At 39.5% G+C, this 16,219-nt stretch overlaps 1 protein-coding gene across 3 annotated transcripts in view; it reads right to left on the bottom strand.

Moving 5' to 3' along the window:
- Nucleotides 1-483: 483 nt before the first annotated feature.
- The window catches only part of MGAT4A (alpha-1,3-mannosyl-glycoprotein 4-beta-N-acetylglucosaminyltransferase A), a 128,340-nt gene continuing 112,604 nt past the window's right edge, over nt 484-16,219 (bottom strand). Inside the window, 5 exon segments of one of the 3 annotated variants that reach the window (NM_001194224.2) lie at nt 4,015-4,264; nt 5,715-6,947; nt 7,078-7,190; nt 14,144-14,210; nt 15,441-15,519. In NM_001194224.2, coding sequence (NP_001181153.1) covers nt 6,921-6,947; nt 7,078-7,190; nt 14,144-14,210; nt 15,441-15,519 — 286 coding nt within the window. In that variant the 3' untranslated portion in view covers nt 4,015-4,264; nt 5,715-6,920. 3 annotated transcript variants of the gene reach the window in all.

The following is a 16,219-nucleotide window of genomic DNA, read 5'->3' on the forward strand; positions in this document are numbered from 1 at the left end:
CAGCCCCATCTCTCTCCTGTTGACAAAAATGCATAATCTCCATTTCTAATGAGCTGTATTTTAAATATTTAGATAAGCCACATGATCCCTTCTAACCTTCAGAATCCTCTTTAACCTGTAGTATCCCTCAAACGGGGGTCACTGTACTTCAGGCCCTAAGCATCATTAGTAGCATTTTCTACATTAAAAACTTACTAGCCCCTAAATATTTTAGATCAAAGAGGCCCAGGTAGCTACTCTTATTTTAGGAACTGTATAGTGCATATAATAAAGTGAACATCAGCATAATATTCGTCATCACTGTCTTCACAGTAAGGCCTTTTTTCCCCCTTTAAAGACTTTACAAAACCCAAATAAAGAATCCACTCTCTTTTCTAACTGAAAATGGGTAACTAGTATGTATCAGTGTTAAACAAAATTAATAATAAAATACTACTCATTAAGTTTCACCTGTTTTTATTAGAAGGAATCTTGAATTCAACATGGCTTTTTAAACTTCTTTATTTCAAATACACATGAACGGTTGTGGCACAGAAAAACAGTGATGAAAGGCACAATCAACAGGACCAGTTACTAGGTTTTCAATTATAGCAGCAAATCTGAAAATAAATAATCTTCCTTTAAAAATCCAACAAGTACCTAAAATATTACTACAGATACGAATCATTCAGCCAATGAAGACATTTTAAGGAAAATCTATACAATACATTTAAGGAAAAAAAAAAAAATCTGGTACAACCTGGCAAGGAGATTCCTCAGGCAGCTTCTCTAAGGGATGCTTCCAGAAACATCCCCTAATGCAAAGACAACCTTTCCAAAGTGTTCTGAATGGGACACTTCAGTTTTTTCATTCCATAAATGAAACACAGTTGTTATACTATGCTGATTTCTAAATCTTTCTTAGAAAACATTACTGCCTACACTGAAATGAAAAGTATCAAATCTACTGGCAGTGCATCTTACAGTACTGTCGATAGCAGCCATTTTTAAGGCTCAGAGAATATGTCTTCAAAAGATATTTTCACCAAATTTGAGCACACACTGAGCATTTCAAATAAATAATGGAATGCTAATCAAGCAAAAGTACCAAACCCTTGGATCCAGGACAGTTTGCTAATTACTAACACAATGAAACAGCTAGGAGCAAGTGACACATAAAATAGCCTCCCTAAAGTCAAGAGTATTAAAATATTCCCCACAACAAAAACAATCTTCATTTAAGAACAATGTTAGCACCACTATTTTTTTTTCCACAATTTTTACTGCAATGTTAACAGTGGGAATGATACTTCGCGCAAAGTGCCTTCCCGTCAATGCTCAGTTTACTTTCTTGAATAAGGTCTTCTAAATTCTCAGCTCAGACGCACTCTGGAGTGCCAGCTTGCTCACTCCCGTCTGTTCCTTTGAAAAGGATCTAGTTAGTGCCCAAACCGGTGAAGGAGTGTTTCAGGTAAGAAGAGAGGAGTTTATATATAGGTGTTGATACAGATATGTATAACAAAATCCTCAGTTTGGTTGGGTCTTTAAAAAATATCTTTTTAGCATTGTATGATCACATGCACTAAAGAAAGTAAGCATACTAGTTATCGTAGCATATAAGATCAATAATTTAAAATGCACAACTACCAAAGTCAAAATTTTACACACTATAAATATTGCAACATAGCTTGGAAAAGTTCCTTTTCTATAAAGGGATTGGATTGGATAAAGTTCCCTTAAAACATTAAGGTATGATTATGACTCACATTTCTTAACTTTTGACAGTCTTAACCTCTCATTTTCTTTTAGTTCTACTTGTCTTGTATCAAGGCCATGGCAATACAGTAAAAAGCACAAAAATTAATGGACAAAATAAAACTTCATTAGCAATTAATGGCTTGGAAGCAGAGAGGTATTTGCAAAACATTCTCAAACTGCAAACATTTGGCTGGCCCATACAGGATTTGATCTGTTCTAGATGGTAAAAAGAGAAACTAAGTTTTGGTTAAAAAAAATTAAGTCCCTCGATAAACAGTAGATTATCTGATCTCTACAAGGCCAAGGTTGTTTTTGCTCTTAATGTTGTATCTAAAATACCACTGTTAATCATTCTTGAATTTACTTCTGACAGGCTCAGAGCAGTCTAAATCAGCATAAAGTAACACCTCTTCTAGAAATAAAAAAGATTCATTATACACTGTTTCAGTCCTATTCCTATAGTCTCATTCTAGCAGTTCCTTTACAAAACGCTACTCAGTAAGATGCTGCAACTTTGCCAACAAACGTCCAACGAAGACGAACTGAGATCTCTGGCAAGAGAACATCCCCACCGAGGTCCAGGTACATGACTTGCTACTGAAGACTTTATTCATGCATTTACCAAGAAAGATCCAGCATACTACAGGGAATCAAGTACGAAGAGTTCCTCTTTACCTCTTTTAAAATACTGTATTCATTTCCTATTCCGACATAACATATTTGCCACAAATTTAGCAGCTTAAAACACCACTGATTTATTCTCTCATAGTTCTGTAGGTCAGAAGTCCAAGCAGGCTTAACTGAGTTCTTGGCTTAGGGTCTCACAAGGCTGGACTCAAAGTGTTGGCCAGGCTTGGTCTTACCTGGAGACTGGAGATGAATGCCTTTCCAAGCCCATGAATGAGCTGAATTCAGTTCCCGTGGCTGTAGGACTGCAGTTCCCAGCTCCCTGGGCTATTAGCCAAGGCCTCTCTCAGCTCCTTAAAGCCCCGTGCATTCTTTCTCACGCAGCCCCCTACCTTAAAACAGCAATGGTGCCTGGGGTCCTTCTGCTTTGTCTCTGACTTCTGCTACCAGCCCGAGGAAACTCTCTGCTTCTAAAGGAGTCACAAGATTTGATTAGCCACCCCTAGACAGTCTTCCTTTTGCTACATAACATGATATAATCATGGATCAAACAGGTTCCACCCATGCTCAGAAGGGGAGGATATTGTACAAGGTCATTGGCAGGGGTGTCAGTAGGGGTCATTCTTAGAAATTGGCGCACCACAAATATACACTGCTATTCACTAGAACAATCTCCAAATGTGCTGTTTCCACATAACCAATCTTTTCTTTGAGGGACAGCACTGTTGGGAGACAACCTCTTTTTCATTATTATGATCGATTTTTTAAAGGCCTTCATAATTTTGCTTATAGTTTTAAAAATAACACCTTCTAATTATTTACTAGTGCAACCACTGATTTGAGAAGCTATACACTTTGTTCAAAGGTATTCAGCCATCTCCAATGCTTGAATAAATACACACATACGTATCTACAAGCCTGTGTGCTAAATAATCCTTTGTGTTCACTTTTTCCAAAGCTTTTCAATCACATTGTCTGTTCTGACTACACAGCATGGTACACAGTATGGTACAGTGCATGATGTGGAGAATGCACGAGACTAAGATAAAGAACTTAAATCTTACATCTTAGAATTCTAGAAATGGGTCCTCGGCTTTCTCTTCTCACCCAAAATACTCATCCTCATTTGCGTTATGTTCTATTCCCATGTCTGCTTTTAACCTCATAAGGAGAATGTATTAATCGTGGTTTCTAAACTGTTCATAATGAGCACTCTGGACACAGTACTGGTCAACAGAGCTCTCTGCGGCGATGGAAAAGTTCTGCGTCCGTGGTGTCCAGTGTGGTGGCCACTAGCCCCACATGGCCACTAAATACTTGGAATGTCACTAGTGCGTGTGATGGCAGAACCGGGTAAAAAAAAACTATTTTAACAGCCCCCATGTGTCTACTGGCTGTATGTGTTTTTAAAACTAGTCCCAACCTTTGACACTTTTTCCATTTCCTATTTTGGTAAAATGGTTCAGTGCCCTCTCAAGGCAGAGTATTTACCTTCTTCCAGTTCCAGGGACTCTTCCCCTCCCTTAATCTTCTGCCCTCACACTGCTCTTAAGGGCGACCACTACAATTTCTTGCTGGGGAAAGCATGGCTGCTTCTACTAGTTGAGTGCAGAACTGGGCAGAACGGAGGGAGTAACCAGCAGTGAGAGGCCCTGAGCACCCATCACAGGAGAGGACAGATGAGCAGTATGAGCTGCAGGCTCGCCTCAGGAACCTGAAATCTGGTGAGAGAGACAACACACACCATACACACAAACTTATCCACAAACAGTCCAAAACTAGACAGCTGATTGTGTATGCAAGAGTATGGCAACAACAGCAGGGAGAGGGAGTTAAGAGAGAGAAAGTGGGCTGGGCATGGTGGCATATACCTATAATCCCAGCACTTTGGGAGCCCGAGGCAGGAGGACTGCTTGAGACTGGAGGTCGAGGCTGCAGTGAGGTATTGAGAGCACCACTGCACTCCAGCCTGGGCAACAAAGCGAGACCCTGTCTCAAAAATAATACAAAATAATAATTAAAAAAAAGAGAGAAAGGAGGGCAGCTGGAAAAACTGGTCCCACATCCAGATGCTGACTGGCCACCTGCCTTGTGCCTGGCACACCCTAGGCACTGGTAGATTCATGGGGAGGGAAGTACAACAAAGTCCTGGAATGATAGGAAAGATTTGACTAAAAGGAGTCTTGGGAACAAGAATGAGTTTCTTAGGAACAGGTAGGCTGATGCTGGGAGGGGAAACTGCATGAAAACAGGGAAAAGCGAGCCAGGCAGACTAGCTTTAAAGAAGTTGTAACAGATCACACCAGGTGCTGCACTAACTTTCTCCTCCCTAGATTTCCAGCGCATGGTCTTTCTTCATGAAACCAGAGTTGGCAACTGAGGAACCAGGGACCCAAGGGGACTCCTAAGCCCACCTGCACAGATTTTTACCTCTGGTTACTCAGTTATTTTTGCGGTCATTTAGTATGCTAAGCTGGTGGCAAAATTTTATGATGAAAGGTTATTCCTGTTTTTGAATGAAATTTGCTTGTGGGCACTGGGCCAAGGAAATTTGAGAAGAAAAAAATTCAAGAAAGTGAAAAGTAAATTTAAAACATCCTAATAAAAAAATTTCAACTGGCCTTTAACTGACATAAAAATCATTTTTGGCAACGTGATTGACTTTTCAATCAAGAAAAGTAGCTAAAAATTGTAGCAACATGGAGTGATGGAAATAATTGTACTGTATCAGTGTTTCCAAACGTTTGCACTTCCTAACACTGCACAGGAAATGAAGCTATTTGATGCAGTTGGTTCAGCACATTGGGTAACTAGATGAAGTTCCTCCAGGTTAGAGGCCGCCAGCTGGAACCTTGCCCCAACACTAGGCCCCAGCCGGCGGCCACTCTGAAAGCTCAGTGAATCCATCTCTGCCCATCTGCAACCAACCTGCAACCCACTTGTGCCACCCCAGTGTGTCCAGCAGACTGGCTGGGAACTGATGTTGATCATTCATCTTTTTTTTTTTTTTGAAATGGAGTCTTGCTCTGTCGCCCAGGCTGGAGTGCAGTGGCGCAATCTGTGCTCACTGCCAGCTCCGCCTCCCGGGTTCACGCCATTCTCCTGCCTCAGCCTCCTGAGTAGCTGGGACTACAGGCGCCCGCCACCTCGCCCGGCTAGTTTTTTTTGTTTTGTATTTTTAGTAGAGACGGGGTTTCACCGTGTTAGCCAGGATGGTCTCCATCTCCTGACCTCGTGATCTGCCCCCCTCAGCCTCCCAAAGTGCTGGAATTACAGGCGTGAGCCCCCGCGCCTGGCCGACAATTCATCATTTTTTAAAACTACTTTTATAAAGATCACTGATTGCGGAGACCGGTAATATTCTTTGTTTGTAGCAGTAATATCATTTGGAATTGCATGTTTAAGAGTAATAAATACACTCTCCTGGACACGGGACTCACTTAGCAGTTCATACTACAATAAAATCATTTTGGAAAATATACTACTACTAATATATTTCGCCAAAAACCAATATTACAATTTTTCTTTAAAATTATACCAATTATGACTCATACAATAGCAACACCTAGAAAACATTTGTCAGAACTCATAAAATGAGTGCAGATATAAAAGAATCAACAGGAGATAATGCACCTAATTCATGGATTAAAGACAAAGATTAAAAACAAAAGAAGAGTTTGTCATTTTACACATCAGAGGAAATATAATAAGTTAAGTCTACAATAATCTGGGTTGAATGCATCACACTTACACATTGAAAATTTATCAGACTGACTTTCTGTGGCTATACACCATACACAGTATAGTAAAGTAACCCTCAGGAAGGACATTAGTCTTTAAAACCTTGGCTTTTAAGGAATGACAAATGTCTTTGAAAATATTTTGTTCAGTCACTGTGATTATAAAAGTACTTCAGTTAAGAAATCCATCTATAATCAATCTTAAATGGCAGTGTATTTGAAAAATGGCATTGATTTGTAATGTTTGCATTTCCAAAGAAAAATATAGAAAGAACTTAAAAAAGCAAGGTAACTGGTTTTCAAAAAAAGTATCGATTCAAAAATCTACTGCACAAAAATATGTACTTAAGTGTTTCTAATAAATTAATTCCATAACATTTTTATGTATATTTATATATTTATATATATAATCCCTGATAATCTATAAAAGAGGGTCTATAATAGTAAAATAAGTGAACCTCAAAAGTACCCCCTTCATAAAATGTATGCAACATTAGTTTTTCTCAAATTTAAGGAATGTAACAATATGTACAACTCTTATGTATTAGTATAATACCAAAATAGTACAAGTCATATTAACAGGCTGTCATAATTGAAAAATGTTTGAGTCAAGTTAAAATCGGAGGACAGCTTAGTTTCAAACGAATACAATTATTATGGGAGATTCACTTTCCAAGTGGAAATGACAATTGTCTTATCTACAGTAGATTTCACAAGAGGTAGTGTTCAAGTAGAAATAAAAAAAAAAGATACATGCTTGACTATCTTTAATTAACAAATTCACAGGAAAAAATGTGTTGGTTTCTCAGCAGATGATCACTTGGTGGCTTTTTTAATATGAATCTGAAATACAAAATCATAAAAGGTATGATAAAGCTGTTAATTCTCAATTCCAAAAAGGCCTTAAATACAAAATAAAAACATAATAAAAATGTAGTTTCTAAGCTGTTTCACTGATTTGATATATGCTTACCTCATTAAGAATGGCCCAAACAGCAGAATTCTGAATAACTGAAAGTCGAAAGGCTGAAATGGGATTGAGGCTTGGATCCACCATTCCTTCTGCAACACCATTCTCAAATTTTCCTTCAAAATAAAAATCAATACTTGTTGGACACACTGAGATAAGCAAACATAAAATATCACTGAGTTAAGGCAGGAAAGGAATACACCAAAATATTTCTAGTCGATGTCTTTTGACAGGGCATGGGTAATTTCCTTCCCCCTTCTTTCTACTTTTGTTCAGCTTTTATATTTTTCATGAAGAAGTGCATATTTAAAAACTTCACAGGCGATTTACTTAATTAGGCAGAGCTATACTTTTTCTCACTACAAATTAAAAAACAAAAATACATTTGTTCTTACATCAACAATGTTTTAACCTATAGGTTTTTTTGTAAATTGTGATTTACCTAAATCTTACCAAAATATAATCTGTACCATTATGCACTCTGATTGCTTTGAATGTTAATAACAAATTTTGATTTGTGAATTAAATATGCACACAGTTGTTCACCTTGAGCAAGGACTCAATACAAGTGTATTCTTTCCAAAGGCACATTTAGAAGGAATTAAGAAATAACGCCTCTCTACACAGTTCAATATAAAACTCCATTATAATAAGCTAAAATAGGCTCTCCTATAAAAATAAAGACCAAGAACCAGACAAGGTAACGTACTCTGTACCACCTTTCTTTATATAAGGAATAATATCCATCTTAAAACAAAATCAAAAAATGTTGTCAGAAAAGTGACAAGAAAACGGTTCATCGTGGGCCAAATTCCTTTAAGCCAACGGTTGGTAAACTTTTTCTATAAAGGACAGTCCTTGTGGGCCAAGAGGAAGTTTGAGATTACTATGTAGGGTAATATATACAGGAAGAGAGAAAACAAATTTTCACAAATCTGAGGTGGAAATTCAATATATAATGATAACTGAATACAATATATAGTTTTTGGTAATCTAGGTATACCAAGGAGAACATAATTCCTTTCAGGAGTATAACATTTCACTTAATTGGGGTTCAAAGTTAATGTTCCCTATAATCAAAACTGACTGCAAATGTTCCCTTGTTATTGCTGATTTATAATGATATTTTATATACATCTTTGAAACATTCTTTCACACAGCCTAGGTGCTGCCTAATACTGATATCAATCCACAAACACACGATTTTACTGGGGCACACGCATCCCTTGGGAGGCATTTATGGAATTCGATTTGATTTTCCTTTTGGTATATTTTTAGCCTTCTGGTATATTATTACACTGCAGATGAATCATTTCCAATTGAGATTTAGGCGAAGTTCCTCAATTCAATGGATTTTGAGATATGGAAATTTCTCTTTCATTTGTATTGAGGTCCAAAACCACTGCTGGGACCATAGTTTGAGCTTGGAAAGTGCATCTGCCGTAAATTTGTGTGGGATGGAGATCTTGCTTCCTGTTTTGACAGCATGAAAAATGTATAAAAAGCTTGATGGTACTTCAAGTCCAATGTTAACTAACTGTCATTACAATGATTTGACTGCAATGTAAGTTTTGCATATAAGCACCATTTTGTCTTGTAATTTTAGGTTGAATTCATTAAGAAACAGTATTAAGTATGCAGCAAAAACTAATTTTCTTTTTTTCTTTGAGATAGAGTCTCACTCTGTCACCCAAGCTGGAGTGTGATGGCACAATCTCGGCTTACTGCAACCTCCACTTCCCAGGTTCAAGTGATCCTCCCACCTCAGCCTCCGGAGCTGGGATTACAGGCATGTGCCACTACACCTGGCTAATTTTTGTATCTTTTTTAGCGATGGGGTTTCACCATGCTGGCCAGGCTGGTCTTGGACCTGTGACCTCAAGTGATCCACCTGCCTCGGCCTCCCAAAGTGCTGGGATCACAGGCGTTAGCCACCATGCCCAGTCTAGCAAAAATGAATTTTCAAAGTGGTAATAGTTGTTGAGGGAAGTTCTCATTTGGGAAAATTTCAATCTTGGTCCTGAACTCAAAAAAACTGCAGTAAATCTTTACCACTGCTAAGCCACTGAACTGCTGTGTGGCAGGGCAAGTCAGGATATTCAGGTCCTATTTCTGACAAAAATTCACAGCATCTGTGATGGCTAAGTCCATGAGAGTGAATAAGGTTCACTGTTGACACTTTGGTTCAATGACATATGACACATTCACATCTTTTCTGCAAAGTACCTGGCTGATGAATAATAAAATAAATAACGATAGGCTTTAAATACCTTACATTTTCTCAAGCTTTATAAATTAATGCAACTAAGCCATCTTCTCCACACATTTTTTTTTTTTAACCACCATTTGTTGTAGCACATCTTAGCAGATTCTACTTCAGGTTTTACTGAATTTGTGTTTTCTCAGCCTGTGTGAAAATACTCTTCTCTGTAGTTGTTCCAAACTGACTATTTATGGGGACCAACTCTTCAGTCTCTTCAGCCTTGGCATTGATTCTAAGTAACAATTGAGCAGTACCAGTGACAACTCCATCAATTCCTCAGGAGCCAAGAAAAACACTCAAAATAATCTGCTTTGCTTTTTGACTACTGATATTGCTCCCAATGTCCTTAAGTCTTCAAGCAATTGTTATTGCTGAAAGCCTCCTATCCTTAAATAAGTTTACTTTCTCAGCTGCTGCTCCTAAACATGACTTAATTAACTCATGATTGGTAAGTGGTTTTTCTTGCTTAGCTAAAAAATGAGCCACTTGAAATATCACTTTGGGAACAGCCTCATTTGTGTTTTTAGTGAAGAAATTCTGCTGTGATGAGATATTCCATTCTAGACTTCCTAACTTTTCTGACCACTGCTTTCCTGTGAGTTGGGAATATCGTTGTATTTAGCCTAATAACATACAGCTCTCACGTAACTGCACAATAACTATAATAACTTGCCAACAATTTTGTAAAATAACCCACATTCTACTGTGTTAAAAGCCACAATGCTCAAAATCTACTTTTCTTGCTTTGAGGATGGATAAGTACTTGTAATTTTTTTAAGTCACAGCGCCATGATATGTGTGGCTCTCAAAATACTGTCCAATTATAAATGCATCATTGTGCAGCAGTGCGAAGCCAGGAGAGCATGACTTTGATCTCTACTGCACCTACTCACTCATCTCTGCTGTTGGAGAGTAGAAGCACACACACACTACATTAGAAAATGAGCATGGCTCTCTTCCAAAAAAAACTATTTATGGACACAGACATTTGAATTTTATATAATTTTCACATATCACAATGTATTCTTTTTACTTTTTTAACCATTTAAAAATAAAAAAAGAAAAAGACTTAAAAAATGTTTTTAGATCACAGAGTATTCAAAAACAGGTGGAGGGCCAGATGTGCCCCATGGGCTATAGTCTGCTGATCGCATGCTGTTACATTATGCGATCCATCGTCCAGTCTCACAACATAGTAATTAGATTAATCATAAGATAAGGTACATTCAGATTGAAAAACCACAGCGGAGCAGGCTTGTACTAATTTGTATTGTAAATGTTGAACCTAGAGCTTCCAAAGTAATGCTTTTATTCAAAAATCATTAATAAACTTATTTCATAGAAGTTTGTCCATACTTGGTGCTGTACTGGGGTAGCAGGTAGGTGCTACCAAAAATTATTATTGAATATTGAATTGGACAGGGGATTCAGAGCTTAAAACTATTGCAAAACTTGGAACATTTTAACCAATGTGACACTGAATACTGTCACCTGATGAGTTCATTTAATTAGAAAAATAATTACCAAATGATAACTAGCTTCATCAAAACACTGTCACCCAGCAATTTGTCCTCTCCCATGTATAAGAACAGGATATATACTTCAGCAAAAGATTGCAAACAACCTAGGTATCCATCACTAGGAGTCTGGCCAAATATATTACAATATGCTGATACAAGGGAATTCTAGGCAGCCAATTAAATGACTGAAGAAAAAATAAAAAGAATAAGCCAGGCACAGTAGCTCACACCTGTAATCCCGGCACTTTGGGAGGCTGAGGCAGGTGGATTATCTGAGGTCAGGAGTTCGAGACCAGCCTGGCCAACACGGTGAAACCCCGTCGCTACTAAAAATACAAAAATTAAGCCAGGCATGGTGGCTTGCGCCTGTAATCCCAGCTACTCGGGAGGCTGAGGTGGAGAGAAATGCTTGAACCCGGGAGGCAGAGGATGCAGTCAGCCAAGATTGTGCCACTGCACTCCATCCTGGGCGACAGAGCGAGACTCCATCTCTAAATAAATAAATAAATAAAATAATGAAGTAACAGTTGAAGATAATGCAGTTGAAGATTTGCTTCTCTTCTTAAGTCTATATTGTTGAGAAACTCTCATACATGTGCATAAGTGTTCAAAGCAGCCATGTTTATTACAGCAAAAACATGGACACAAACTTTATGACCAAACAGAGAACAGATTGTGCTATCCACAGAATCCATCCATACAGGAGTGAAAAAGAATGAGTCGTAAATCCACACCCCCACATGGATGAATCTCACAATTGTGAGGGGGAAGAAACCAAATTGTAGACTACAGAAAGATATTTATATCAAATGTGAAAACAGGCAAAATCCCACTGTGCATTGCTTAGGAATATATTCCACAAGTAGTAAAAATGGAAATGGTAACCATAAAATTCAGGTATTGAAGGAGAAGAGAACCTCCACCTCCTGGGTTGGGTTCAAGCGATTCTCCAGCCTCAGCCTACCAAGTAGCTGGAACTACAGGCATGCACCACCACACCTGGCTAAGTTTTGTATTTTTAACTAGAGATAGGGTTTCACCATGTTGGCCAGGCCGGTCTCGAACTCTTGAGCTGGTAATCCGCCTACCTCGGCCTCCCAAAGTGCTGAGATTACAGGCGTGAACCACCGTGCCCAGCCAAGCCCTTGGTTTTCTCGGCTGGTTTCTGCTACTGGACTGGGGCAGCGAGCTGGGGCAGCGGTGATCAGGGCCAAGTATTCTCACCCTGCTGTGCCTGGGGCACACTTCTGCCCAGATGCATCAGCTGCTCTTGTCTGGAACAGAGCTTCTGCAACAGAACTGGGGGTAAGGAGAGATGCTGGCAGCCTGACCTTCCTGGGGAGATGCCACAGCCCTAGCCTAGAAGCTGGCAGGAGAGTCCAGATACAGTCCAGGCTGTACCGGCACAGGGCAGAGCTCTGTCCCCCTGAGCTGGGGTGGTGTGGGTGACGAGGCTGGTCCTGGTTCCCTCCCCGAGATCTGGGAGATTCTCATGAATAAATGTTCCTCCATTTGCTGCAAGCCCTTAGGACAATCTTCACAGATTTAAAATAGTTTCTCAAAAAAATTTTCACCAGTTATAACTGTTTTGCTACCGAGAGGGTCAAGGAAGCTCCTCACACACAATTCCATTAAAGACTTCTAAAGGAAGCAGAATTTTCTACATTCAGTTGAAAAAAGATCAGCTGCTCTTGAGTTCTGTTCTGTTTGATTACACAAGGTCCTAGGCTGATGATCCAGAAGTTCTCTTCTCGTTCTAAGAACATGAGTTGATATTTTAGATGGTCATTTTCTTCAAATTACTATAGAGATATTTAATATAGATGTCTCCATTTCCTATGCTACTTTTGTAATCTAGAACATACCATTCTCAGAAATTTAATAAGTGACAGGTAATGGGGTAATAAATGTCTTGGATACTCGGCTGATTTTGTGTATATTTCTAGAGATGGGCTAAGATACAGCCCAAATGTAAAAATCATTCATCCACCAAAACGATAAAGAAAGTAGCCAGGGTTATTGTGCAAGCCTCTTAGCAACGGCTGAATGACACCTGCCAAAGGTAGAACCGCTCTAGAAAGGGCTTAAAAATGTTATCTATGCTATAGACCTACAATATCAAGTTACCAATATTCGCTCTTGCCTAATACTAAGAGAAGCATTCGTTTGTTTTAAGCAAAAGGAAATGTACAGTTATTTATTGAGTCTGTGTCTACCAAGTGACAGGCCCTGTTAACTACAGGACATGCAGGGGAGACACAGCCCCTCCCTCTCCGGGGGGAGCGCACAGAACGGAGCTATGGAACGACACAATCACACAGCAAAGGCGCACATGGGGGGTCTGAAGAACAGGGAAGAGGGGCCACTAAATGGGCAGATTAAAGGTGAAAAACCATTTATTAGAAGGAAAAATAATCGACCAAACATTTCAGGCAGAGAAAATGGCTAGAGATGTGGCTGCCCGGAGAGTGTGGGGCCTTCATCAGAGGAACAACAGTCTCAGGGCTGGAGAGAAAGAGCGAGAGAAAGTCACAGACGTGAAGGTGGGTGGGAGCTAAGGGATCGGATAACGAAAAGGTCTCAAGATTCTAGTTACGTTTTGGAAGAGTAACTGCAGTGGCTCTAGAAAGCCACAGGAAAGCCACAGCAGGACGCAGTCCCTCCCTTGGCTGTCAATCGGAGACACGGGGCAGACTGCCCCTCACAGACAGGGCGACTCAAGGCTTTCAGATGAAAAACTGACAGATTTGTGCTAATGGACAGTAAGAAGAGGGCGGTCTTCAGGGTGACTCCCAAGGTTAGGCTTAGGTGACCAGATGGATAGGGACAGCAAAAACTGGTGACCAATAAAGAAATGGGGGTGTTACAGACGCTTGTGGTAGGCGGCTTGTGGCCGGCAGGTATAAGGCTATGTCAGTGGACATCTCAACACAGGTGTGACGCTGGAGAAGGGGGAAGGGGCCCGAAGCACGGATTCTGGCCTGTCATGTGAGCTGAGACCGGAGAGGAGCTAAGCCCGTCCAGTAGGAGGCAGTACAGGCAGACTATCAGCATCAACAAGAGCATGGCAGAAGGAGCGAGAAAGACCAGGAAGTGAACCAATCTGTGATATGAAATCCTACTTGGGTCAAATAATAAAAGCAAGTACTACAACACAGCACACATAAAACCCTGGAGGACACTGGTAATTGTAATCCTCAAGTTGCTGAACATCTGAAAAGAACTTAAAAGTACTTCAGGAGTAAATCCACAAAAATAAAGGCCATTTTACTAAAGTAGATATTACCTATTCTGAAATAGCCATCTTCTAGTCGTTTGTCTTTGGTTTCTTTGCTTATTTCCAAACCTTCACTCTACAATAAAACAAAAGCATTAATTTCAAAAATAATTCTTTCTATTTAACCTAAGTTATCAATATATCTTAATATAGATGAAGTGGCATTTGTAACACAGCTATCCCTAAAAAGAGAAATATCATCTCAGTCTTGAACTTTAAAAAACGTATTATATTAATAATAAAAGGTGTTTTCCTAAGCCATCATTTGAATCTATATATAATATATTGGTGGTTGGAAATGAAACATTAAATCAATTAAATAGAACAGTATTTTCTATTAAAACTATAGAAGAACTGTGTAGTTAACTTGGAAGAAATCTAAGGATTCCATAGAGACCAATAAATTAAATTGTGTATTAATTAACAGGCATTAAAAACACATAGAATTTGGGACTCAAAATACAAATAGCAAGCAAACACTAAAGAAAACAATGATTCAGGCCAGGCGCAGTGGCTCACGCCTGTAATCCCAGCACTTTGGGAGGCCGAGGCAGGTGGATCATGAGGTCAGGAGATCGAGACTATCCTGGCCAACATGGTGAAACCCAATCTCTACTAAAAATGCAAAAATTAGCTGGGTGTAGTGGCATGTGCCTGTAATCCCAGCTACTTGGGAGGCTGAGGCAGGAGAATCACTTGAACCCGGGAGGTGGAGGTTGCAGTGAGCCAATATTACACCACTGTACTCCAGCCTGGCGACAGAGTGAGACTCTATCTAAGAAAAAAACAAAAAACAAAACAAAACAAAACAAAAAAAAAACAAAAAAACGATTCATTTCTTTTCCTAGTAGAAACGTTCATATTATTTACAACCTCCACCTCCCAGGTTCAAGTGATTCTCACGCCTCAGCCTCCCGAGTAGCTGGGACTACAGGCGACTGCCACCATGCCTGCCTAAGTTTTGTATTTTTAGCAGAGATGGGTTTTGCCATGTTGGCCAGACTGGTTTTGAACTCTTGACCTCAAGTGATCCACCCGTCTCAGCCTCCCAAAGTACTGGGATTACAGACGTGAGCCACCAGGTCGGCCTGTTATTTTCCAAGATAAAATGAAGGCTCTTTCTACAAATGGGTCAAATGCACTCATCAAATATACAAGTGCTTCATATTTCAAAAAAATTAATATTATTCACCATTGAGTCCTGCAAATCATGAGAATTTTCTTTCCCCTTAAAAACAAGAAAAGCTTCAAGCTAAGTCTACTAGTATAGTTGTTAGGGAAAGGTAAGAGGAAAAAGCAGTCATACCTTAAAAGGCAAAACTTCCACAGTTGTGTTTAGCAGAATGTCTCCAGGATGTTCTTGGTTGCCGCTATGGAACAAATAACTGAAAATACAAACATCCAGATAAAAACACAAGTTGGGCTAGATTCTACAAAGATTCAAGAAAATAAGCTTACCTTAGAGTCAACTTTTCTGGACAAGACTCTAAGCAAGCAAAGTTGACAATGATAGAGCTTGCAGTAACTGCACAGTATGTGTTCTGAAAGGTTGTAGGGAACTTAAAGACTTAAGAGCATGACCCCTAGTTCATTCCTTCTGTCAGAAACAATTATGTTTGCTGCCTAACCTAATAATGTACCTAGACATTTTCAAAAAGGATGACAGTTTTATGTCACTGTCTATAATGCTTTAAATATTTAAACCTCTTCCCAGGAAGAGTCAAAATTATAACACCTATATAATACTATTGTATCTTGTATCAGAAAACAACTTTACCAGAACAACCGGTAGTCATGACATGTCCAAAGACCAGTTCTAGGCTGGGCGTGGTGGCTTACACCTGTAATCCCAGCACTTTGGGAGGCCGAGACAGGAGGATCACTTGAGGCCAGGGGTTCAAGATCAGCCTGGGCAACATAGTGAGACCTCGTCACTACAAAAAAAAAAATTAGCCAGGCATGGTGGTATGTACCTGCAGTCCCAGCTACTCAGGAAGCTAAGGTGAGAGGATTGCTTGAGCTTAGCCCAGAAGGTCTAGGCTACTGTGAGCCATGACTGTGCCACTGCACTCCAGCCTAGGTAAC

The sequence above is a fragment of the Macaca mulatta genome, chromosome 13 (genome assembly GCF_049350105.2).
Source record: "Macaca mulatta isolate MMU2019108-1 chromosome 13, T2T-MMU8v2.0, whole genome shotgun sequence".
Taxonomy (NCBI): Eukaryota; Metazoa; Chordata; class Mammalia; order Primates; family Cercopithecidae; genus Macaca; species Macaca mulatta.